The sequence below is a fragment of the Salmo salar genome, chromosome ssa13, assembly GCF_905237065.1.
Source record: "Salmo salar chromosome ssa13, Ssal_v3.1, whole genome shotgun sequence".
Lineage (NCBI taxonomy): Eukaryota > Metazoa > Chordata > Actinopteri > Salmoniformes > Salmonidae > Salmo > Salmo salar.
The window spans coordinates 86572550-86598505 of NC_059454.1; the positions used below are offsets into that span (position 1 = coordinate 86572550).

Genomic DNA, 25956 nt, shown 5'->3' on the forward strand with positions numbered 1-25956 from the left:
TACAGGCAGTAGCAACAGTGCGACTTTAGCTTATTAGAAAGCTTTCGCCAAAAGCCACCTGAATGGATTTCTGCAAATATGTAAACACCACGGGAGTCCTCTAAAATTTGGGAACTTTACAGCCCTATCAATCAAACAACCATGAAAAGGTAGGCTCTCTCCCCCTCAGGTGCCTATGTACATCAAAAACAACAAGATCAACAACTAATGTTAGCCAGAGCAAGATGAGCTAAAATCTAATGAGGGAACAGTAGATAAACCTCCGCTAACATCAAGGCGGTGACCCGATCCTGTAGGTTCATGCTCTACAACATTCGCAGAGTACGACCCTGCCTCACACAGGAAGCGGCGCAGGTCCTAATCCAGGCACTTGTCATCTCCCGTCTGGATTACTGCAACTCGCTGTTGGCGGGGCTCCCTGCCTGTGCCATTAAACCCCTACAGCTCATCCAGAACGCCGCAGCCCGTCTGGTGTTCAACCTTCCCAAGTTCTCTCACGTCACCCCGCTCCTCCACACACTCCACTGGCTTCCATTTGAAGCTTGCATCTGCTACAAGACCATGGTGCTTGCCTACGGAGCTGTGAGGGGAACGGCACCTCCGTACCTTCAGGCTCTGATCAGGCCCTACACCCAAAGAAGGGCACTGCGTTCATCCACCTCTGGCCTGCTCGCCTCCCTACCTCTGCGGAAGCACAGTTCCCGCTCAGCCCAGTCAAAACTGTTCGCTGCTCTGGCACCCCAATGGTGGAACAAGCTCCCTCACGACGCCAGGACAGCGGAGTCAATCACCACCTTCCGGAGATACCTGAAACCCCACCTCTTTAAGGAATACCTGGGATAGGATTAAGTAATCCTTCTAACCCTCCCCCCCAAAAAGATATAGATCTACTATTGTGAAGTGGTTGTTCCACTGGATATCATAAGGTGAATGCACCAATTTGTAAGTCGCTCTGGATAAGAGCGTCTGCTAAATGACGTAAATGTAAACCCTCAAACTTTTTCAGCTTGTAGTTGGCCGTCAAAATTGCACTGATAAACGATGGGGAAAAGTAACCTGCTCACCCTTCTGCAACTTGCCTGCCAATGCATGCTTGTCCCAAACCACATTTTGACAACTGAATGGGAACTTGCCTGCCCGCCCATTTGACTGACGCCAAATACATTTGATTGACAACTAAGAGATATGCTATGGCTGGGACCACATCATCTAAAATGTTATGGCCAAAGCATTGGTACCTCACGCATGTGGTTGCACACACTGCATCTTTGGGCAGGAGCACTTGGTTTGGGGGGCTGTGTCGGGCCCTTCTCCAGCCGGGCCTCATACAGGGAAAGACAAGTGCTGTTGCAGAATTCTTGGAAGGACTGTGACTGGCCAACCTGTGCAAGCATGGTGTCCTTTCTATTCCCCATGTCCCTAAAATAGAAGAGACAAACCTTGAGGTAAATTTCACAAATATTGTTGACATCAAAACGATGCACAACATTAACACTTACTTTACTATGAAATAGAATGAGGAATTTGTTATAAAATCCACTGTCCTTACTGGAAGGAATAGCAGAAACTAAGAACACATTCTTTAAATATGTATTGAGAGGCTTACCTTTTACAGAAAGCACAGGGCTTTTTCTTGGGGGCTTTCTTGCCAAAGGAGTTAAGGCAGGTGGAGCTGCAGAAGAGCTGAGGCTGACCCCTGCGCTGGTAGGCTGTCTGTCCGCTCTGCAGAATCCCACTGCAGTTGGCACAGAGGACCCTGGTAGGCTGGCGAGGGGGTGGCGGCCGGGGTGGAGGGGGTCCTCCAGACCTCTGAGTGTACGCAGGGGTAGAGGCAGGACCAGACAACTTTGGGGAAATGAGGCGGGGGGGCGGAGTGCTCTGGCTCCTTTGGGAGACCCTGGTGGAGCGCCGGAGGCCAAACCGTGCGGGGTCGAAGTCTGTGTCCCTCGGATCATCAGCTGCATCGTCAGAACCGCTGTCTGTTAGCTGGTCTGCAGCAGAAGACAACGCATTTAGAGCAGCGTGATAATCATATAATTAGAAAATTGGGAAAATAGTCCCACATAATGATAGTTGAGACCGAGGTAAAATGAATTAGCTAAACACAAGCAGATTTACTAAAGATGTTTTACCCCCATCAGACGTGTTTTGCGTATTTTTCCTCCCTTCTCCACGATTAGGACGACCTCTCTTTCTCCCCTACAATAAATGAGAAGAGTAACTCACAGTAATTAACTTACTTTTAAAGAAAATGTCTAGAATTCATGGAAAGTTTTTTTTTTTACCGTAGTCTTTTGACCATTTGGATCCTCGACGGCAACGTCAGTTTCAAGTTGTTCCTCAGCTGAAACACAATCGATCATCAGTAACTAAAGGCTGTTCATGACATAGTAGATGCAGACTATATGTAAACTGACATGGCTATTTGAAGAAGTGATTGCTAATCGTTTCTCAAAGATGTGTAATTAAGCCTAAATCAAGTTCTGCATTTCCCTTTATCCTTCTCAAACTATTTATGTGGCACTGAGACTTCTATATGTGACATAAGTTTAAAAAAACTTGAGCCTAAAAACAATGTTCCTTACTACACACCTTCACCTGGTGTCAATGGCTGGGCCCAGGATGATAGTGGGGACATACTGCCCCCCACAGGCTGTTCTTTCTCACTCTTTTTCTCTGCTGTGCCCTCTACCTTTGGCACCAATCCATAGAATGATAAGGCTTCCTCTTTGCCTGGACCATCCTCAGAGTGTGAGCTCTCTACGCTGACTATAGAAGGCATATTTGGATCAACTTCATCTTGAGCAGATGCAGTGGGATCTTCATGCACTATGTCCATTTGCTCCTCTCCTGTCTCTGGCATCTGTGTCCCAGTTACGGTCGGAGTTCCCTCGGTGACCTCCAGCCTGTCTGTCCCAGGCTCAGCTCCCATTTCTGACCAGGCTTCTGTGTGACCTTGCCTGCTCCACTCATCCTGACTGAGGCCTGTGGCTGAACCGGAGGGCTCTTGGAAGTCTGAGTGTTCTGGCAGGCCTGAGGGCTCTGAAAAGCCTGAGGGTTTTGAAAGGTATGAGGGTTCTGGATAGACTGAGGACTCTGAGAAGCCTGAAGGTTCTTGAAGGTATGAGGATTCTGGAAGGACAGAGGGCATTGGAAAGACTGAGGGTTCCTGAAAGTCTGATGGTTCTGGAAGGACTGTGCGGCTGTAAAAGTCCTCCACCTGGACTTTGGACAGTTCCAGTGAGTCTGGGTCCCCCAGGATGCTCAGACTGTCCTGAGTTTTCAGCCTCTCTCTTTCAGATTGGGTGAGAAAGGTTGTCAACTCGTCAAGGGTCTGCTGCTCCCCACTGTGTCCCTCTGTTCCCAGTGAGCCAGAGTAGGCCACCTCCATATCAGTCTGTGCAGGCTGCAGGTCCATATCAGTCTGAGCAGGCAGCAGGTCCATATCACTCTGTGCAGACAGTAGGCCGTCATCAGTCTGAGCAGGCAGAAGGCCCATATCAGTGTGCCCAGAAAACAGGTCCATATCAGTCTGTGTGGATAGCAGGTCTAGATGTACATTCTCATTGGCCATTTGAAAAGTGGCCGAGGTTTCTGGATGCTCTGAGGGTTCCATACTGCACCTAACGTTACCATTTAAGAGAAACGAAACAAAAACAATGGCTTGCTTCAGTCTCACATGACAACCGATTTGTACTCATGTCAAATCAAATGTGGTGGTAGGTTTGAGAAATTACAGCCACAAGTAGCTAGTTTATTGTGGATCCGCTATTCTAGACCATGAGATCACACAAGTGAAGGCATATATCTAGTTAGCTAGCTAGGTCAATTTATCTAAAGTTTGATACTCGTTAGCTAGCAGTTGTCAGTAGTTACCACAGCCACAATGTCAATTACATTTATGGCTAAACCCCGCCTATTTATACAATTTCTCGTAAAATCTGATTTTAAACCTAATCATAACCACACTGCTAAACTTATGCCTAACCTTAATTTAAGCCCAAAAAGCGAATTTTTGTTTGCATTATTTTTTAACGATATAGCCATTTTGACTCTGTGGCTGTGGTAACTAGTAATAACCACTAGCTAGTTTGGCTATGACAACGTTGCTGCCTTTTGGCGCGCCTCACCTGGCGTCTCCATTTTTGCAAGTTAGAATGCTAGCTAGCTAACGCTAGCTATTTAGCTAACTACCTGGAAAGCTAGATAGGTACATGTTAGCCCATTATTATATACAGAATCTCAATACTATCTATACAGTAGACATGACTCGCTACTTGCATGGTAAGCGTATAATGTTTTATGACTCTGCAAAGAGACCGCTAATAACGTTACTGGCTAATAGCTAGCGAGCTTCCAATAGGCTATCTGCTAGCTAACGTTACGAAGCTAACGTTGCCTTATGCAAACTAGCAGTCAAACTAAATCACTAGCTAACTAATTCTAATATAGTAACTTTATTAAAATATAGTATTAATGATTCAAACATAAATTATGATAGACTTCTACAAAGTATGGTGCATTTACCTGCAAATATGAAATGTTGCTGTAGCTAGCTAAAATGTTGCATGCAACCACCAGCAAACTGCGGTGTGTGGCTAGTTTCAAGCTACAACTTCTTCTTCTTCTATGGCGGTCTGCAAACAGACGTTAGAAGTGCATACCGCCACCTACTGTACTGGAGTGTATTGTCAAAAACGATGGTCAATGATCAAAACAAACAAAAACACGAAACCCTCCTACCTAATCATGTACTACTAAGAACATGAAAAAAAGAGCCCTTCTAACAACCCCTCGTCCCCATCCCGCCTTTTGAATCTTGTTCCACTGACCTTTCTTTGGAGGGCATATAAATGCCAACCTAAGAACATGAAGAAAAAAAAGAGCCCTACTAACTTCAAACAAACCCCCCTCCTGCCTTTTGAATCTTGTTCTACTGACCTTTCTTTGGAGGGCATATAAATGCCAACCTAAGAACATGAAAAAAAGAGCCCTACTAACTTCTAACAAACCCCCGCCCCGTCCCGCCTTTTGAATCTTGTTCCACTGACCTTTCTTTGGAGGGCATATAAATGCCAACCGTAGTGCTCGGGAGTCCCACCTCTTCTACACGTCTATAAAAATGATCTTAGCCATTACCCAGTATAGCACAAATATCAATTATATCTAGTTTAAAACTCATTTGGCTACTTGGTCTACAATTCCATTCCCTCCCACACCTGAATGGGCTAGGACCCTGCAGAAACACACTACTACAACCACTCTCTCAAGTCTCCTTAATAGAGTCAATGCCTCCGATAGTAGATCACTCATATTAAAGTTACCAGAGGATAAACTACACAGTACAGACAAAGAATCTGCGCATAATACAATTCTAATAGGTTGAGCGTCCTCCACCCACTGGAGAGCAACTACCATTGCCAACTGTTCAGCATACAGACAGAGTATACAGACAGTCCATCTGTTTGTCTTCTACATATCTGCACATCAAATTCAGGATTGTAAACTCCCACTCCCGTGTATCCACTATCAGGATCCTTGGAACCATCTGTAAACACCTTTTAAATAAGCATGAAAGCTACTACTAATGTCATTTTCAACCAATCTTTTCTCTTTTCCACCAATGTTAAATCAACAACAGGTGTCAAAAGTGACCACAGAGGGAAATCCACAAGCTACAGCTTTCTCGTGATCTCTCTACACCACAACAAATTAGCCAATCACGATTAGCAAAGGCCCTATCTGACTATGGTCATTTGGTCCTGTACCTAGGGTCATCTTCATGTCAGTGAGATTTTAGAAGAGTTTTGTAGACCTATTAGCTTTTCTCACGCACTTCCAGTATTCTATGACTTATGGAGGCTAAGTAGGCATATGTCATGGGTGTTGGTAGTAGAAGCTGACAACCACCCTGTCAAAACATTTAGCAGCAGTCTCGACATGGGAATAGGGGATAATGCGGGTATCTAGAATCAAATCAAATTTTAAAAAAATTGGTCACATACACATGTTTAGCAGATGTTAATGCGAGTGTAGCGAAATGCTTGTGCTTCTAGTTCCGACAGTGCAGTAACATCTAACAAGTAATATAACAATTCCCCAACTACCTAATACACACAAATCTAAAGGGATGGAATAAGAATATGTACATATTGATATATGGATGAGCGTCATAGGCAAGACGCAATAAAAAGGGAAACATGGTAGGTGTATCTCTCTACGTAAGCATAGCAAACTATGACCTGAAGAAGTGGTTCAAACCCACCCTGGCTGTTCCATTCATTCACTTGGCCTATTTGTAAAACAACTCTTTCATTCAAAAAAAACACATTTGATGTCTAAGATTATTTTATTACATTGTAACATTTTATTTCATTTCAAGATGTTTGACATTCACATAAAGTGCCACTTGTGGTAGGCACAGGCAGATCAAAAACTACATAACATTCCAAAGGATTCATTTTCCTCCAGATCCCCCCCAACAAAAACAGGCAGTACAGACTTAAATTATAATATTTACGTTAGCTGTGGTTATTTTAATTAAGACCATTAATTGGCAACCAAGCAATTACCTTTACAATAAGTAGGCCCAAATACATTTATGCTATGAGAGTCATCTTAAAGCGTAAATAGCTTAAAGGTGAAATAAAAGGTAACGTAAAATAGTTTCACTGGTAATACGCAATTATCCTATGTATTGCATCAAGTTGATAAAGATCTGACAACATGTCTAGAGCATAACTAATAAAGCCTATACACAATCTCTTTATTTCTAAATGTGAGTGTAGTCCACAACAATCTATAAATGGAGAATTGTGGCATTTCAAATGGCAATTGCCCTGCAAATATTTTAATAGACTTTCATTTAGTTAACTTGTTCACAGGTGAATTTAACTTCCCACTCAAGTCACCACTAATGTAATGTAAAGAGTAAACTGCTAATTTCCAACACTAACACTTGTTCTCCAATGAATATGGGCTCTTATAACTTAACTATATTGATTTAAAAAAAATGCAGAGTAGCTACCTCTATATTTTACGATATTGTGCTGTCAAGTAAAGGCTTTAAAGTGACAAATACGTATATTCATCTTAGCAGCTATTATAACAAGGAACAGCATTTTAGAAATATTTACTAAGCCAAGTGATTATTGCTGTGGGATAGGGGGTCTATTTAAGAGACTATAATATAACAGCAAGGTTTGATTTTGCACGCAGATGGCACTGAGGAAGAACGCTCAAATACAGAAAATACAAACCATGTAAAAGTTGCTCAGCTGTCCTTTTCCTGACGGACAAATTTTGAAAAAAATAAACATTTATAACTGCTTATGTAAAATATAAATATCCATACTACACAGAGGACATTGAAGCAGGTTTTTTCAATAATCAATTTGACAAAAATTCTGCATTTTATAGTACACCACATCAAACCAAGAAATAAAGTAAGTCATTCAGAACCAACTGTGTTGCATTTGGAATGATTAGTTACAGTGAGGGAAAAAAGTATTTGATCCGCTGCTGATTTTGTACGTTTGCCCACTGACAAAGAAATGATCAGTCTATAATTTTAAATGGTAGGTTTATTTGAACAGTGAGAGACAGAATAACAAAAAAAATCCAGAAAAACGCATGTCAAAAATGTTATAAATTGATTTGCATTTTAATGAGGGAAATAAATATTTGACCCCCTGTCAATCAGAAAGATTTCTGGCTCCCAAGTGTCTTTTATACAGGTAACGAGCTGAGATTAATTTGGAGCACACTCTTAAAGGGAGTGCTCCTAATCTCAGCTTGTTACCTGTATAAAAGACACCTGGGAGCCAGAAGCAATCAATCAATCAGATTCCAAACTCTCCACCATGGCCAAGACCAAAGAGCTCTCCAAGGATGTCAGGGACAAGATTGTAGACCTACACAAGGCTGGAAAGGGCTACAAGACCATCGCCAAGCAGCTTGGTGAGAAGGTGACAACAGCTGGTGCGATTATTCGCAAATGGAAGAAACACAAAAGAACTGTCAATCTCCCTCAACCTGGGGCTCCATGCAAGATCTCCCTTCGTGGAGTTGCAATGATCATGAGAACGGTGAGGAATCAGCCCAGAACTACATGGGAGGATCTTCTCAATGATCTCAAGGCAGCTGTAAACATAGTCACCAAGAAAACAATTGGTAACACACTACGCCGTGAAGGACTGAAATCCTGCAGCGCCAGCAAGGTCCCCCTGCTCAAGAAAGCACATATACATGCCCGTCTGAAGTTTGCCAATGAACATCTGAATGATTCAGAGGACAACTGGGTGAAAGTGTTGTGGTCAGATGAGACCAAAATGGAGCTGTTTGACATCAACTCAACTCGCCGTGTTTGGAGGAGGAATGCTGCCTATGACCCCAAGAACATCATCCCCACCATCAAACATGGAGGTGGAAACATTATGCTTTGGGGGTGTTTTTCTGCTAAGGGGACAGGACAACTTCACCGCATCAAAGGGATGATGGACTGGGCCATGTACCGTCAAATCTTGGGTGAGAACCTCCTTCCCTCAGCCAGGGCATTGAAAATGGGTCGTGGATGGGTATTCCAGCATGACAATGACCCAAAACACACAGCCAAGGCAACAAAGGAGTGGCTCAAGAAGAAGCACATTAAGGTCCTGGAGTGGCCTAGCCAGTCTCCAGACCTTAATCCCACAGAAAATCTGTGGAGGGAGCTGAAGGTTCGTGTTGCCAAACGTCAGCCTCGAAACCTTAATGACTTGGAGAAGATCTGCAATGAGGAGTGGGACAAATTCCCTCCTGAGATGTGTGCAAACCTGGTGGCCAACTACAAGAACGTCTGACCTCTGTGATTGCCAACAAGGGTTTTGCCACCAAGTACTAAGTAATGTTTTGCAGAGGGGGTCAAATACTTATTTCCCTCATTAAAATGCAAATCAATTTATACATTTTTTGACATGTGTTTTTCTGGATTTTTTTGTTGTTATTCTGTCTCTCACTGTTCAAATAAACCTACCATTAAAATTATAGACTGATCATTTCTTTGTCAGTGGGCAAACGTACAAAATCAGCAGGAGATCAAATACTTTTTTCCCTCACTGTATCATCATAAGGTATCCATGCCCATGCACAGTTTCATGCTGTAAAGGACTTCAAAAAAGGAAAACGATATATAAAGGAATGTGTAACAGGCCACACTACCAGTTACACCTATCAAATCATTTTATCTTCTGTCTCACAAATATAATCAAACAACAAGAATTTCCTTTTACAAGACATGATAAAAAAAATGAATATAACATTTACTCTGAAAAATATTTAGTAATCCCTTTGCAAATCAATTAAACTATACATCAATCAAAAGAGAACATAATCATAACACATGTTTATTGTCCATTCCTCTGTGTATCAAATTATATATACACATTACTTAATTTCCCTTAAAGACTCAGACAGTAGTAGATACAAGAATATTGCACAATGTCCTCATTTGACAACAGTGGTTGCCTCAACTGCAACTATCCAATTTGTTTTTAGTTTGTGTCCTGAAAGTGATTTGAAATGGCAATGACAACATGCTCTTCTTCCCTCACTCATGATACTTCAACAAAACAAATGGATTTGAAGTCAAAAGCATAATAGAGGTTGTAAAAAAACTGAAATGTAGAATTCCAACAATCGGCCTTGGGCCTTTAGCAAGTAGTGGTCCCATCGTTTTTCAAAAGCCCCTCTCCACAAATTGACCAGAAATAAATTGGCCATATCCCGTCATTACAAAGTAAACCCAGAAATACAATAACATAGTAGTGTCTCTTTCATCTCTCCATTCTAGGTTTAATTCATTGCATAATTATGGATGAGCAACAGTAAAGGTCTCATACAATTATCTATCCCATCTACATGTGCTGGTTTCATGCAATGATTGACTTCAAGTGATTACCCTGGAGTGTGTTGCTGCTCCCTACATATTCCACACAAGTCAACTGATCACGCTCACCCCAATTTGAAAGCCTGGTGTTTCTAAAAAAATTAGCTAAGTGATGTAAGGCTGCATGAGAAAAAACACTTTGACACATAGAAGCAAGATGCTTGAGCAGGTTTTCTGGTGTGCAGATGACAGGACTAAAACAATGAATCAACAAGATACAACTGGAATCTATAGGCGTTAAAAGGTGTGAATGTTTTCTCTACAAGTGTTTTCCTTGCGTTTGGTTACAGTGAACAGGGTTGGCTTAGAATATACTCCTGTTACCTGACCAGGCGGAGAAAGAACTGTAGAGAATAGTGAACATAGAGACTTAATGGCTTTGAGAAGTTAAGAACCACAGTTTATCCTTCAGTTCACTTGTTTGTCTTTGCTTTCAACTGAGCACCCTTGGCATAGTCCAGTCGGGCCTGAATGTCCACAGGCCTCTCAAAGAAGCGCACAAGGACAGGCTCGTTGAGCAGCGATGCCAAGATCTGCTCAAAGGCGAATGACCACTCCACCTCCTGTGGGATGGAGCCTGCCTCCAGGGTGATGGTAGCGCTAGGGGTGTCTGAGCTTCTCTCAGGGGTGCTGCAGGCCTCCCTGTCGAGTAGAGCCCCCTCTAGGGCAGCCTGGGTGGGGCTAGTGGTGGACTTCTGGGGGCTGGTGGGCTCCTGGAGCCTGCGCCCTACTTCTTCCATCCTCAGCAGAAGACTGGTGACTCGAGCCACAGCACGGTACAGAGACTCCTCTTCTGGGTCACCATGGAACAGGTTGTAGAGCGTTTTGGAGAACTGGATGAACTGAGCCTGACAACATAAAAAAAAGGGCTGAATACAATTTTAAGATTTTGTTATTGTGTTGGTTTTTGCATAAAGTAATGACATAACATGTGGATTAAATTGTTCAAAGTTGATCTGTTGGAAAGACATCTGCATTGCATATTCACCTGATTGACGACATGTTAACCTAGATATGGGTGTATCTACCTGGTTAATCCTGGGTAAATCCTTGATGCTCTCCTCTTTCTTTAGTATCTCATCTTGCCATTGTTTCAGGTAGGCCTGCAGATCCACTTTCCCTTTGCCTGTGGAAAGTGCAGTTTTCAGACACAAATGGGTCATGTGTACAACGATAATCTGTTTAAATTAGCAATATTGTGAAGAGCTTGGTAAAAGAGAAAAAGAGACAGGCCAAATAAATTACCTCTTTCAGGGCTTTTCCTGATCACGCCATCTTCTGGGAGATCAGACACTACATAGTGTAAAGTACATTCATTTAAGTCAAAGGAAGTCATACAGTAACTGTAAAGTACATTTTGCTATACTAAACCATAACCAGTTAGAATTTATATCATATATAAACCTTGTCTACAAGAACACATAACTAGATCGTAGTGAAACAAATTGTACATGACAAAAGAGACCAACTTAAGAAATTGTTAAAGACAAACAGACAGATGAGCATTTACCAAAGAGAAAAGCACAGAGAAGCCAATAGTGAAATGGTTAGAGCAGAGAAAGAAAAGAGCAAAGCAAGCTGACCAGTCAATCGACTCAAGTGGGATAGGTCGTCAGTCATTGGAATAAAGTGAGGAAGTCTTTGGCCCTTTGAGTGGAAAGGACTCCCTGTGAAAGCTAGAAGACGACATTGTCTGTGAGAGCATGCAACATTACTGTAGGGACAGACGTAAGGAACAGTTAACAAAGAGATTAGCTGGCGAGTAGAAGAGTAGCACGAAATATACAGTACAGTTGAAATTAGAAGGGCATCGTTTACAGCAAAACTGTACTGGGAGTAGGGTTGCACATTTTGGGGAATATTCAGAGGTGGAAACTTTCCTTGGGAATTAACGGAAATATATGGTAATTAATGGAAATATATGCAAATTAATATTAATGCCATTTAAAATGTAGATTTTTTTTTTGCATTGGATATATTTACCATACATGGAGACATAAACATAAACCTTCTACCTTATCATAAGTAGACATAATTGCAAATTATTAAATCCTTCCAATAGGAAAAATAAAATAAAAAATGTGTTATGAATTTAACTTTAATTAGAAGAGTTGACTCTTCACATGGGATGATTTCACTGAACAACAAAAGGGAATATTGAATGATCGCCAATAATCCATCGCATCTCACAATTTTTTTTTAAACATACATCTGTAAAATGATAGTCTAGAAACTAAAGCTTTGATTGTCTTCCTCTCAGGCTTCCATGTCTTTTCCCTGGACCTCCTCAATATCCACCTCTTAAACATCAGACTGAGGCCTTATCTTCACGGTCACATTCCAACCTTGATGAGGATGGCTCGTTGTCAGGCTCAAAAAGCCCCATAGGCCTTGTTGATCTCTGCACCAGACAGGATGCTCTTGCCAGCATACTTGGGGTGCAACATGTGCGCTGCGGCGTGTATGGGCTTCAGGCAGAAGTCTTCATGCTTTTTGATGTATTTCAGAACTACAGTTTCCTCTGCTTGGAGCAACAGTGAAGTGGGCAGGGCAGTAAAGATTTCTTCTCTGCAAGCAGAGTCTGAACATCAGACAGGATGGCATTGTCTCCCTCAATCTGTGCAATGGCTACTGCTATAGGTTTCAGGAGTTTCAGGCTGCTTACCACTCTCTCCCAAAATACATCATCCAGGAGGACCCTCTTGATGGGGCTGTCCATATCGGCAGACTGTGATATGGCCATTTCTTGGAGAGACTCCTTCCCCTCCAGGAGACTGTCAAACATGATGACAACACCACCCCAATGGGTGTTGCTGGGCAGTTTCAATGTGGTGCTCTTATTCTTCTCACTTTGCTTGGTGAGGTAGATTGCTGCTATAACTTGATGACCCTTCACATACCTAACCATTTCCTTGGCTCTCTTGTAGAGTATCCATTGTTTTCAGTGCCATGATGGCCTTGAGGAGCAGATTCAATGCATGAGCAGCACAGCCCTTGGGTGTGATGTGAGGGTAGGACTCCTCCACTTTAGACCAAGCAGCCTTCATGTTCGCAGCATTGTCTGTCACCAGTGCAAATACCTTCTGGGGTCCAAGGTCATTGATGACTGCCTTCAGCTCATCTGCAATGTAGAGACTGGTGTGTCTGTTGTCCCTGGTGTCTGTGCTCTTGTAGAATACTGGTTGAGGGGTGGAGATGATGTAGTTAATTATTCCTTGCCCACGAACATTCGACCACCCATCAGAGATGATTGCAATACAGTCTGCTTTCTCTATGATTTGCTTGACCTTCACTTGAACTCTGTTTAACTCTGCATCCAGCAAATGAGTAGATAAAGCATGTCTGGTTGGAGCGATGTATGCTGGGCGAAGAACATTCAGAAATCTCTTCCAATACACATTGCCTGTGAGCATCAGAGGTGAAGCAGTTGCATACAGAGCTCAAGCAAGACATTCATCAGCATTTCTCTGACTACGTTCATCAATTGAGTCAAAAAAACTTCTGATTCCAGGAGGACCATGAGCTGTTGCTATTGATAAGGAGTCTGATTCATCATTTTCACCACGAATAGAAGTAGAGGGACTTTTGTCAGAGGATGCTTGTTGTGAGCGCTGAGGGCACTTTATGCGCTTGGTCAGATGATTCTGCATCTTTGTTGCAATCTTCACATATGATTTGGCACAGTATTTGCAACTGCACACAGCTTTTCCTTCTACATTAGCTGCAGTGAAATGTCTCCACACATCAGATAGTGCCTGTGGCATTTTCCTGTAAAGATAGGAAAAAAAAATTGCAAAAAAAAGAATACAATTCCATGTACAGATAAATAGTTAAGTAGTTAAACAACTCCTTTGTAAGATACATGTTTTAAAATGAAACATGTATGGAAACAAATTAACACTCCTCAGTTAGCAGGCTCAAGCAAGCCAAAACCCACATGGTGGCAAAAACTAACTAGCAGAAATTGTTAACAAGTTAGAAATTATTTAAACACACTTTGCTGTAGGCGACTATTTACTAGTTAACAAAAAAATCATGTATGTCATAAAATCTATTCACCACACCCAGTATTGTAATCAAAACTTACCAGAAAGCATGTAGTCCTTGTCTCAGACAGTGTAGTAGTTTGGGCTCAATTGCATCTCATTTGTGTGCAAGATCTTGTGAATCAGCTCTACATGTGATGGAAGAGTGCACTGTGCATGCAGAGGGTTGCAATTCCATTGAATTGGGGATAGTTTAACCAAAATATGCCACAAGACCTAGAATTTCCTTATGTATATCCCACAAAAAAGGTTCACTGTTTTAAGGTAACTTTTTTGATGAATTTAAGCAAAATTCGAGGACTTAACTTCCAGGACTTAACTTAATTTACCGGAAAGTTTCCGACCTTTTGCAACCCTTTATTTTTTATTTCACCTTTATTTAACCAGGTAGGCTAGTTGAGAACAAGTTCTCATTTACAACTGCAACCTGGCGAATTGGGAGTCAGATTTGTTTTTTATTCTAAATGATGTATTCAAGCAGAAGGAATACAGATCAAAAGTATCATGGACATAGAATGACAAGTGAGAGAGAAGGTGCTTATGCAGTTTCTGGTGATCTTACTTACCTGGTGGCTGATGAAGCTTGAACAGGAATTTCAGTTTGTTGGTGAAAGTGCCGCTGTACAAAATGTCTGCAGAAAGAACATTTGCATGAAAAATTGCATAAGGTTGATGCTGGATTAGATGTGACATACCGTTCCCACAGATAATGGTGAAAACAGCGATCATAGACCTGTAGCAATGCATCAGAGCACTGGTCTAGCCTTACCCAGGGCACAGCAGAACTCTTTGAAGTTGACAAGGCCATCCTGGTTCTCATCCAGCAGGCGGAAGGCCCAGAGGAAGAGGGCATCGTTGCCGCTGCAGAGGGACCAGGGTTCCAGGAGGGTGAAGAGCAGCCTGAACTGATGGAAGCCCAGCTGGTACTGCTCCAGATAGGCCAGGCTGGGGTCGTGGTGCAGCAGCACTGGGCTGTTCATCGTCCAGTAGCAGCTGAGGAAATGTTGCCTCTGGAAACACATTGAAGTACTCAATTTCCAGCAGTTAAATCTGTCTATTTTCAACACATTTCCATTTTTCATGCCAGTCGTGTCAACTCTGTGTCTATGAGAAGGAATATTAATGCATGTAGTTTACAGTATGCAGTAGTATATTATTATTTGAAAAGAGTGATTGTGATACCTTGAACAATGCATAAAGGTTATCAAGCTGGGAAGGACTGAACTTTACTTCTTGTGAAACTACCCGTAGCTGAGGAAAAAGTAAATCTCAATTAATCCTACATCATATTGTCATAAACAATGCCAAAATGTTGCAATGGAAGTTTGGGGATGTGCCACTCACCACATTTTGTTTCGTCGTATCCTCTAATGTTTGGATTACATACAGTTTGTTTCTTTTCCGCATGCGCTCTACTTCCTCTGATTTCATGTCTCCATATTTCTATAAGCAAATTAAAAAGGCTAAATGACAAGCCTGACATTGAGACATGGGGTCAGTCCTAGCAACTCTGACCGTTACAGTACCTCATAGGCTTCTTTGATGAGATCACTGATGTCCACCTTGGAGAGGGATGATGCTTTGTCGTTGTTCCCCACTGAGTTTTGCTGCACTGTTTGTGGTAGAGGACTGTCCTTATTGGTCACATTATCGAAAAACCTGCCAGGGCAAACAGAGCAGCAGTTAAGTAACATTAACAAGATGGGAATTCCTGTAGAATTAACTCACTGTTTTGGATATTGTTACTTCACAATTCATCATGAACCTAATACAGTACTTTGAAATAACCAATTCAGTTGACCTTCAGGTCTCGCCCTCTCTGTGTTGACACTCACTTGCTGAGGATGGTGACTGCCTCAGCGTCGTCATTGGAGCTGATCAGGCCCTCCATGTTGTAGTCGAGCACAGCCAGGCCCAGCTGCAGGATGGCTTTGATGCCGTCGTAGAAGAAGCAGTCGACCACGTTGACAGCACTCTCTATGGGCAGGACGCTGATAAACAGGGTGAGGAACCAGGACAGGGACACAGAGGAGAAGAAGGTCAGGTCTGTCATGTGCTCTGTCAGCTGGGTGAGGTGCATTCGGATCAGCTCCTCAAACACCGCCTGGTCCACCAGGGCACCTGAGGAAATACAAGATATTTGTAAACAGGATTTATAGCAGTTATGGGAGAAAGTGTAAGCTAGGTATTTAGTATCAAACACACGTACACTGCATATATTTAATGTGATGCAACACTAAAAATGATATTGTTATTCAGCTGCGTCTCTCACCAATGATCCTGCGGTTAAAGTAGTCAGGCAGCATCCTCTCACAGATGGCCACTAGCAGCCAGAAAGCCTCCTCCTCTTTAGCATAGAGCAACAGGACCGACGTCAGGATGTTCATGGCCTTCACAAGAGAAAAGGAGGATAGATGTAAAGATGCCTATGAGCTTTTTGAAAGAAAGAACGCAGGAAAGTGTTATAGGGGTTTCTAGCTTAGCACCTGGCAATAGCCGATTTTGGGGTTCCTGTAGGCATATGCAGTGAGGACTCTGCGCAGGGCAGAGATGCCTGTGTCGCTCTGGAAGGCAGGGTGCTCTGGTAGGGAGCGGTGCAGGTCTCGCTCTATCTCATCAGTGGCAAGGGTGCTGGTCCCCAGAGACTGATCCACTATCTCACTGTAATACCCAGGGTTAATGGCCATGTCATTGACTGCACCTATGGTACCAAGACAAAACACCACACCATATTTAAACAAAACACATATTGCAAAACATTAAAGACACCACACTTTTACACATCAGTGAAGGAGACATATGAGCCAAATAACAGTGAAAGATCCATATCAAACAGAACCTGAGAAGAGCATCCAGAGTTCTCCTCTTAAGGCCTCAGGGACGCCACGCACAATCAGGTCTCGTGTCTTCTTGGTACAGAACATACTGGTGCCACGGCCATACTCTGAGAAGTGGATGTTCCATGACTGCTCCTTCATCTTCTCCTTTAGCTGTCAGGCACAGAGATGAAACAGCAGAATAAGAAATGAGCTGTCAAGGCTGAGACACCTAGACAGTACAAGGAGAGCACATTCTCACACTGGGTGGAAAATACAGCACTCCTAGAGAAACCAGAAATTTTATATTTCTTCATATTAGGAGAGGTCATATTTTAGAGTAAAATCCCACCATTTTGGCATCCAGGTTTTCAGCATCTTGGGGGTGGAACACAGTCATGAGGGCCTCATTGCTGACGGCCTTGCTGCTCTCCTTCTGTCCCACCATCATAGCCACCTCCTCTGGGTTGTCCTCAAAGTGATTGATGAGGTTTTGGCACTCCCTTCTGATACCCTGCAAGGCACAGTGAACCCACAGTTTGTTTTGAATGGCAGCAATTATAGCCTGGCAGATATTTTTACATTTGGTCCAGTTGGTTACACACTGCCAAATGTCAAACGAACTAACATGTTCATGCAAGTATTTTGTTCACTAGGCAAAAATGCTCATGTTAAATCCATCTATGATCATCACTTGTGTGTCCCAGCCAATCGTTACAATACTTTAGTTTTGGTCTTCCAACAACATTTGGGAGGAAAATAGAGCAATAGTTGCTCTAACTACAACGTGCAGTGAATATATTCAGTAGCCTATATCCCCTGGATAGCCCCGGTCTACCTTAATCTGCATAGGATGTGCTCATAAATGTGCTGCTACTCACAAATGTTTCAGAGAAACCAAGTTCTGATAACGCGTGCATTTTCTCAAATCCTCATAGTCAAACAACCAATAATACTGCACATCTCTGCTTCTTTTCCTGTGCTTGGTCCAAATTGCGTTCACACCTGCAGTGAAACACACCACGGTACGAATGGAAATGGACTGAGATCACCCTTTTTGAGAGAAGCACGGTGCATTGTTTGGTGCGCTCCCGAGTGCAGTTAGTGTTCACACCAGTTCAAATGAACCGAACCAAGGGGTTAAATGCACCAGAGTGAGGAAAAAACGCTTTAACCAATTTGATGTGAAAGCCCCCTTAGACACATTTGGAGGGTTGCAGACGAACTGGAATTGTGCCTTTGGGGCAGAGACCTAGCAGTAAAAAGGTTCAAAACAGGAAGTTAGTCACCTCAGTTGATGCAGAGTGTTGAGGACTGGCAGTCATCCCACACCTCCTGCTGATTGCATTGCTGAGACGGTCAAAGTCCCGAACTTCAGAGAACCTCAGAGCCCTCTTACCCCGCACACACACAGTCAAAGCCCTGCTGCTACGGTCCGGCTTCTCCACACCAATCACCTGCAAGGATAGGTGTTTGGGTCAACAACATTGAGCAAAACCACTGAGCCACAGAGGTTATTAAATTAGTTGAGTGTCAAGGTAGTGCGCTGTGTCTTGCCTCTCTCATGGGGATGATGACGTGGCACTGGCTGCCATCCTGGCTAGCGAAACACAGGTAGCTCTCAGACAGACAGATCTTCCCAAGCGTGTTGTAGTGGCTGAATGGAACCCATAGGAAGCTCTCATAAACCTCCAGCAGGTTCTCCTCTTTAGGCAGCCTGAAGAAGGCCCGGAATTGCTCATTCCTAGCATTAGTTTCCAAGCCTCTGAAGGAGAGCAAAAAAGAAAAGTAGTGAAAAAAGGAGGACAGCTTGAGAGCATGGAGGTAGTAAACAAAATAATAATATCATCTCCATTCACTATGGTGTCCTGAAATAACTGTCAAATATGAGTAAAAAAGAAGTGACAGGCAGTATGCCTCTTGGTGATCTGTAGTGGGTCTGAGAGGGAGGGCTCTTCCTGGAAGGTCTCCTTATCAAATAGGCGTTTGATGGAGTAGTCAGCAAGTTGCTCCATGATCAGAAAGGTCTCACTGAGGTGCAGGAACATCGAGAAGTAGTGGTCCTCCCCATTGGCCAAAACATGAATGCTCTCCGTCAGAATGACATTGGACGTTTTCTCCAGCCTCCAGATCTCATTCCACGAGACTACCAGCTTCACTGAAGAGGAAATAGATGATCTTTAATGATTAACTCACTGCCATTCTGTCATGACATGGAATGATAATAATATTGTATCCAAATACAAGTAAATGGATGAAGCCTGACAGTTCCTGCATTTAAGTGACTGTTAGTCAACAGTGAGGGCTTGTTCAGGTTTCTGTCTCGTCTCACCCTCGGAGCCCAGCAGATATGAGTAGAAGGACAGGAAGTTGGTGCTGAGGTAGAGCCAGCCCTGGCAGGGCACGCGGCCCCTCCAGTAGCTACAGGAGTAGTAGGTGACCAGCTTCTCCTTCTGAGGGAGGTCAAACCATTTCTCAAACCTCAGCAGTGCTTCACGGAACTTCTCAGGGTCGTCCTCCTGCACGCCTGACACCTTCCCTTCCTCAGCAATCAGCCCCTTTATAGAGAGAAGAGGACAACATCTCTCTCATGGTCACTGAAAGAAACAAATATAATTAGCAGTCTAAACACGTCAGCATGCCATCTCCATTCTGTAACATTTATGTCAAGGCATATAAATTAGCATCATATCGTTTCTTAAATTCACATTTTTATTACAAACCTACTATCCTTTTCTTAGCTTTCAATAAACAGTCAAAGGTTTTCATATCAGAAACAGTAATCAGTGAAAGACCATAATCACCACCAACTGTTTTCAAAGAGTAAGCACTTGCTGCATCAGTAGGCTTCACTATATTAATAAATCATTAAGTCTGTAGGAGGCCTCCATCTCCCTGTGAGAGTGGCAGAGATCAACAATAGTGGTGTCTGTGTAAACTATGCGTTTAATTATCTGTAGCGATTACTTACTCTGATCTTGCCCTGCACAAAGCTGGTGATGTCATCGCTGGAGTCAAACACAGACAAGGTTCTCATGAGGTTCTTCTCCAGCCACTCCCAGTGTTGGTTGATCTCCTCCTTGGTGCCACCTAATCACAGGGAAAACTCAGTCACAATGGAAAGGAAACTGTTTACACTATGCATGACTAAGCCATCTATTGTCACAAAATGGGAAATGAGTGTCGACTAAAATACAATCCTCAAAGGTTGTCATTACATGATTGTAGTTATTACATTACTGTAGCCTTTAATGTTTACTTGTGGCTATTCTGACAATGGAGATAGTTGAGAAAATGTAGAGCAAAAACTCTCACCACATGCTATTGACCAGTAGATCTGAGAGTCCGGTGTCTGGTGTAGAATGCGAAATGGAGCAACCTTAGACGTGGAATCCAGCATTGTATCAAGAGTTCCAACCAGAAGACCTGTCAAAAAAAGTAAGTAGAAATCATACTTCCCATTAACAGTCAGACATTATACATGCATGATAAGACATTTCAAAATCATGAGGCAATTTCATGCCTATTGATTGTACAGAATCTAGCAAACAAAACAGCCCTCCCACCTGGGTTATCAATCATGTAACATAGAATCGTGGAAAACTCAACAGATATTGTGCTGATTATCATCACATTAAAGTATCCTGCCTGTCGTGGTTCAAACCAACAGTGTTGTGTTACCTATCTAGGACCGTAGTTGCCTACATAAATTATTAACAAGATCAGAGCTAGGCCTTTACTGCTATTCCGGCCCGACTGCATCAGCAGCATCTATGGCTGCTGGGCTGGGGAATCATGACACAGCTGTACAGTGGCCTTAACCTCACCCTCAGGTTAATTGCTACTAATAGCCGGCTGGTGGACTAGACCACATCTATGAACTGATTACAGAGTTAGTTTTATCAAGAGATCATCCATTATAAAAGATTGGCAGAATTTCTACGTAAAAACCTGTGCATATGCAAGGGCCCAATTAAGCGAGCAGGTATCCCTAAATAATAGCCTGCCCTCTGCCCTGTGGCCATTTGAGATTTACATCTGGATACTTCAGGATAAAAAGATCCTTGAGTTGGAGGGGGCTTCAGGGGAGACGTTGAACAGGAGGAGAGCAGACACTGGGGGGCCTCCACCATCATTAGCCCAGTCAGAAGAGAAAGCTATTGTGTTCCACTTCATCAAACCCATTAATTACCTGTAATTATAGCTCTGATGTTCTAAGGGACAGAGCTAGATGGTGTTCTCAGTGTCCCTCTTTTTTTTACAGAGACATCTACCATTACTATCGGTAGACTACAGCCACTGGCACCGTCAGCTTCAATAGACTAGAAGGCCACCAGATTGCCATTTGTTTTGTTTTAGAGATGTGGCAAATGTGAAAGTTAGCTATGCTGTTTCAGTCAAGTGGATTACTGTGATCAACAGCTGATAATTGGCTTGTCAGAGGCTGTGTGTGACCATGTGCAAGAAAACCTACTATTATTGGGAAACGGACAGCTGACATTCACTGATTGCATGTGACCACGTTTACATGCACACCAATATCCCACTATTATTCAGGATACTCAAGTATTCTGTTTTGAGTTGACTCGTATGAACATCATATCCTGTTTACAATAACCCGAAAAGGCTTGTATCCCGGTTATGAGAAACCTGGATAACATGCCTGGGATATACTGATCTTAGACAGATACTGCGGCATGTAAACATCTTATCCTGTTTGATGTTGTTTTTCGCGGTTTGCGCAGGCTCAGTTTCACACATCAAGAGTGTTATGTGATGTTTTTATCTGATTGTTAAACAAATCACTTCAAAAAGTAGGCTACCTGTGCAGTTCAAACCAATAATTCCATAATAATTTATTTTGCTGGTAGGCTACTCTGTACTAAACCGTTTCTGCTTAGAATCTCCGACATTTGGTAGGCCATTTGTCAACTATAGTTAGATACATGTAGCTTCTCTTCTGTCATACTGTTTTGCCCTAAAAGAGTAAATAAAGTAGTGCTCACCAGAATAATGTCTTATATCGATAGAATGAATGCATTAGTAATCTAACACCGGTAAAGTTGTCTGGTTTGTTTAGGGACCAGGGAGAAAACACATTAACTCCAAAACAGATTGGTCCTGAGCAAAATATTGGTTTTAACCGGTTAAGGAAATGAAAATACTTTTCACCTTTATTTAACTAGGCAAGTCAGTTAAGAACAAATTCTTATTTTCAATGACGGCCTAGGAACAGTGGGTTAAATGCCTTGTTCAGGGGCAGAACGACAGATTTGTACCTTGTCAGGTCAGGGATTCAAACTTGCAACCTTTATGTCACTAGTCCAACGCTCTAACCACTAGGCTACGCTGCCGCCCCAGTTCATCTTGGGCACATATTTTATGTGGTTGAAATACTGTCTGCTTGCATAACAGTGTCAAAGATAACACATTACATGCGCATTTTCTCAAGAGATGTTGAAAGAAAGAAATAATATTTCCCCACTCCTGTTCCCAAGAAAAAAAAGCAACATTTGTTGTAGAATTTTACTGTAAGAAATGAAATATCAAAAGGTGCATGTAAACAGCTTATCCCGATTAAGATGAGACTAAGTGGGATATGAGCTACTATCTGGAACACTGTGCGCATGTAAACGTGTTCACTGACTGCTGAATTGCATGTTGAAGGAGGATCAATGTGTTATACAATAGGGCAGCATTGATCTCAAAGATCAACAAACACTATTTTCATGATGTCGAACAGGATCATCCCATTTCAAAAGCTAGGAATCAGTAGATCAGACAGAGACTGTGGAATGGATGAGGACTGACCTGGCTCTTCTGCCTCTCTAGGGCATCATACTCGAGTACATTATCATACAGAAGTGCTGTGCGCCCTCAATATAGCATATTGCTCCACCTATAAAGCTAAAGCAAATGTCAGCAACCCAATATGACACTACTGTGTCATTTTGTGTGTGTGTGTGTACCAAAACAACAGACATCTCTGACAGCATCATCAAGTGTTGTGACAGTGTTTTGCAGCCTAAACAGAGGCAATTTTGTTGATGGCTTAGTCAGTAAGTAAATAATCTGCATCGTAGGCAGGCTATACCATAAACCAGGGGTCTTCAACCTTTTCTTGTCTAGGGACACCCTCCCAGGAAAACCGGTGACCCAGGGAACACCATCATCCGTTAGCAGGTGAATGATAATGGCAAGGAGAAGTAATCAACATTTTTAAATTAATAGATTTGGTGGATAGTTTGGATTAGGACGTGTAAACTCGAACATTGCCTATTAGCTAGAAAGGCAACTCTAAACACATTTTCGCTAAGAGCAGCTGTTTAAGTAAAGGTTAGCCATGTGTTGACAATTTTTTTTGTCCGAGTCAAGAAAGCTTACCAGCAGCACTTGCTGTACTGGTAGCCTATTCGCACTGATAGCCTATGTCAGATACTCCAGTGAGTGTAAATGGTACCAATTAGTGTCATTTGGTCAATATTAGGAGTGGAAAAATAAAAAAGATCTACTGTAGGTATGTCATTCAAAATGTGTTTACTCTGTTGTTGCACGCAATATTTATAAAAACATTGGGGGGAAAAAAATCCACACAAACAAATCTAACATTTTGTCGAACCCCTGCAGTACCTACGCAGACCCATTGGGCGCTGCGGACCCCGGTTGAATATCCCAGCTGTAAACTGTTAAATTGCAATACCTATTGCAATCTAAACTAACGTTTGGGGTCCAGCCTGTCCATTTGACACGAGGATCTGGAGAATTGTCTGCCTCCCACCCTTATGATTACATGACAGGATCTGAAGGGTGACGTTAGAAAATAGACCGGAAATATGAACCATTGTCCGATGGCATGCACACTTTGCTAGAATGGCACTAGGTTTTACCAGCCCAGCAATGCATAGAACACATACCTGTCAAACCGCCTCCTCCTTCGCCATATCCTCGCCTCCTTTGTAATACGAAATATTCGTTGCCTTTTTCTGTCACCCATAACTTTAATGCATTTTTCAGCAATATCTCTTCAGGTTTAAGCCACATATTTTAATTCACATATATATGTTGAATCAAATGTGCATGTCAAGGCTGTTCATTTCGATTGCAACATACACCCATGGACATTTGTTTCTGTGAGCGTTGAGCAGACCCTTTCCCACGTCCACAGAAACCTTGCCAAAGTCAACGATACAAGGGCTTCTGGGGATTGTAGTTTCTTGACATTGGTGCGTGTATGCACCAGAATGAGCTCGCTTGATACTGTTGACTTGATTTCCCATAGTCCTTCTCGGTCGAAAAGATTCAAATGTTATATCTTCACAGTGCAAAATACTGTAACAAATACTGCAACATAATAACTAGAGCGTCAAGCACAATGATGTATACAGTATAAACACCAGTGTTGTAATACTCGAGACCGGTCTCGCGTAAAACCAGTCTTGATTCGGTCTCAGACAGTAAGGACTGGTAATTTCTTCCAGAGAACAGCGGAGTAAAAAAACTAATAATTATCGCTTCCATTCAGTCCAGTGTTGCCAACTCCTTAGTAAGGAAAGTAGCTATTGGCTGTCCGAAAAGTCGCTAAATGACGTAATCACCTAATTTGCATAATTGGCCATGTGCATGTAATTCCTCGTGGGAGTGACAAAAAGTGAGTAAAAAACACCCTAAATATGTTTAGAACTACAAATTAACTTTTTATTGTCAACAAAAGTGACCCAAAAGAGAGTTTAAAAAAAAAACAATTAAATTTATTATTTAATTAAAAAAAATTGTTTTCTTAATTTGGTTTGGTTTTTAACCTTATGGTCCACTTAGGAGCCTACAACAAGTCACAGTAAAACATGAACATTTTTAACCATAACATTTTTTACATTTTTTTGTATACAATCTACATTAACAATCTAAATGGACCAAAAAGAGACAATAGAAAAAACTGTCAATGGCAATGTGAGAAAATGATGGTAACTAGTCTGGCCCTAATTCAGGTTAATTGTTTTTTTCCCCCAGATCCCCCTCCACACACACACAGGCTGTGCTGGCTCATAGAAAGAGTGGGTCATTGTCATTTTGGTTAAAGCTCTCTGTAGCAGGTTCAGCAACTGAGGGAGCTGACTTAAATGAGTAAGCAGTTGATGTGCCAAAAAGCTGCAAAACATTATCAGGCAGCTGGTGCTCATAGCAAGCCTCACCAGACAGCTTCAGTCCATATTGAATATACAGGATGGAGTTAAGGGTCTGCAAGGACATCCGATTCCTAAGTTTGCTTTTTACCACACTCATCTGGCTGAATACTCTCTCGACTTCAGCATTCAAGTGTGGCAAGAACAACACAGACACAGCAGCCATAGCAAGTTCTTGAAACGGGTTGATATCAGCTGCATCCCTGAACTTCCAAATCTCATTCCAGAAGCCCAGTGTGTTTTTTGTCTCATTCCATTTACTAAGATGGGTGGCATGCCATTGCTGGACAATCTTGTCTATCTCTGCAGGGGAGTAGCCAAGCAACTTGGCTATTTTTTCTATTCTACAGGGCTCTTATTGTGTTTTAGAGTTTCCTCCACATTGAAAACTGACATGTACTGCAATGCTTCGATGTTGTCCGGCAGTCTCACCCTCAACTCATTAGTGAGGGAGATGGTGAAGGCTACACACCGCTTTCGGATATTGTTTTCATCCTAAGGCGCAACGTGGAGCTCAGCTGCCTTGACTCAAAAAGGTAACCAAGGTACGGTTTGGGACAGAACTGTACATTCAGTGGCGATTTTAGCATGTAAATCTTGGTGGGGCAAACTTAATATTTTTTTTAGATGCATGCCAGCCAAGCCACTACACAACAGAACACAAGTAACAATACATGAATTGGACTATAACGGTGACAAACGGTGCCAACAAACGGTTAGGGCCTACATAAACCTGTCCCAACACCTTTCCACTGTTACACCTGGCTATCAGCGGAGCCTTGTCTGGCAGAGAAACAGTTAATTCAGCCTCTTTTACTGCCTTTTAAAAAAACATGCAGACATAGCTACCTCCCAAGTGGCGCAGTGGTCTAAGGCACTGCATCTCAGTGCTAGAGGTGTCACTCCAGACCCTGGTTCGATCCCGGGCTGTATCACAACCAGCCGTGATTGGGAGATCCATAGGGTGGCGCACAATTGGCCCAGAGCTG

The 25956-nt window shown here is 42.5% G+C and overlaps 2 protein-coding genes across 7 annotated transcripts in view; both read right to left on the reverse strand.

Moving 5' to 3' along the window:
* The window catches only part of LOC106567773 (zinc finger MYM-type protein 3), a 19900-nt gene extending 15098 nt beyond the window's left edge, over nt 1–4802 (reverse strand). The window contains exons 1-6 of the mRNA XM_014137497.2: nt 4528–4802; nt 2593–3623; nt 2286–2344; nt 2133–2199; nt 1607–1991; nt 1239–1419 (exon numbers count right to left, since the gene is read on the reverse strand). Coding sequence (XP_013992972.1) covers nt 1239–1419; nt 1607–1991; nt 2133–2199; nt 2286–2344; nt 2593–3616 — 1716 coding nt within the window. The 5' untranslated portion in view covers nt 3617–3623; nt 4528–4802. The remainder of the gene's footprint in view (nt 1–1238; nt 1420–1606; nt 1992–2132; nt 2200–2285; nt 2345–2592; nt 3624–4527) is intronic.
* Nucleotides 4803–9367: 4565 nt separating this feature from the next.
* On the reverse strand, nt 9368–24323 carry LOC106567772 (TBC1 domain family member 8B). Of its 6 annotated transcripts, XM_014137493.2 has the most exons (21): nt 23702–24323; nt 20103–20213; nt 19759–19877; nt 19120–19345; nt 18705–18945; nt 18345–18552; nt 18077–18244; nt 17140–17301; nt 16811–16961; nt 16458–16672; nt 16244–16361; nt 15807–16092; nt 15498–15630; nt 15316–15414; nt 15154–15222; nt 14741–14981; nt 14538–14603; nt 11509–11601; nt 11171–11218; nt 10954–11051; nt 9368–10773 (listed from the first exon to the last, which is right to left on the reverse strand). In XM_014137493.2, the coding sequence occupies exons 1-21, from the start codon at nt 23826–23828 to the stop codon at nt 10339–10341; spliced, it is 3414 nt and encodes a 1137-aa protein (XP_013992968.1). In that variant the 5' UTR covers nt 23829–24323; the 3' UTR covers nt 9368–10338. The 6 variants fall into 6 exon arrangements, 2 of the variants coding, with proteins under 2 accessions (XP_013992968.1, XP_013992970.1); XM_014137495.2 differs by lacking the exon at nt 11509–11601; XR_006758381.1 differs by lacking the exon at nt 9368–10773 and having other exon boundaries at nt 10990–11051; nt 14741–14979.
* Nucleotides 24324–25956: the final 1633 nt, after the last annotated feature.

Bases quoted from the DNA above. Each gene is read 5' to 3' on its own strand.
- LOC106567772 (XM_014137493.2), bottom strand. From the start codon at position 23,828: ATGTGGCTTAAACCTGAAGAGATATTGCTGAAAAATGCATTAAAGTTA. The intron at 16,673-16,810 runs GTTCTGTTTGAT...TTGGTACCATAG, and splicing joins ACTCTGGATGCTCTTCTCAG to GTGCAGTCAATGACATGGCC. The intron at 15,415-15,497 runs GTACTGTAACGG...ATTTGCTTATAG, and splicing joins TCATCAAAGAAGCCTATGAG to AAATATGGAGACATGAAATC.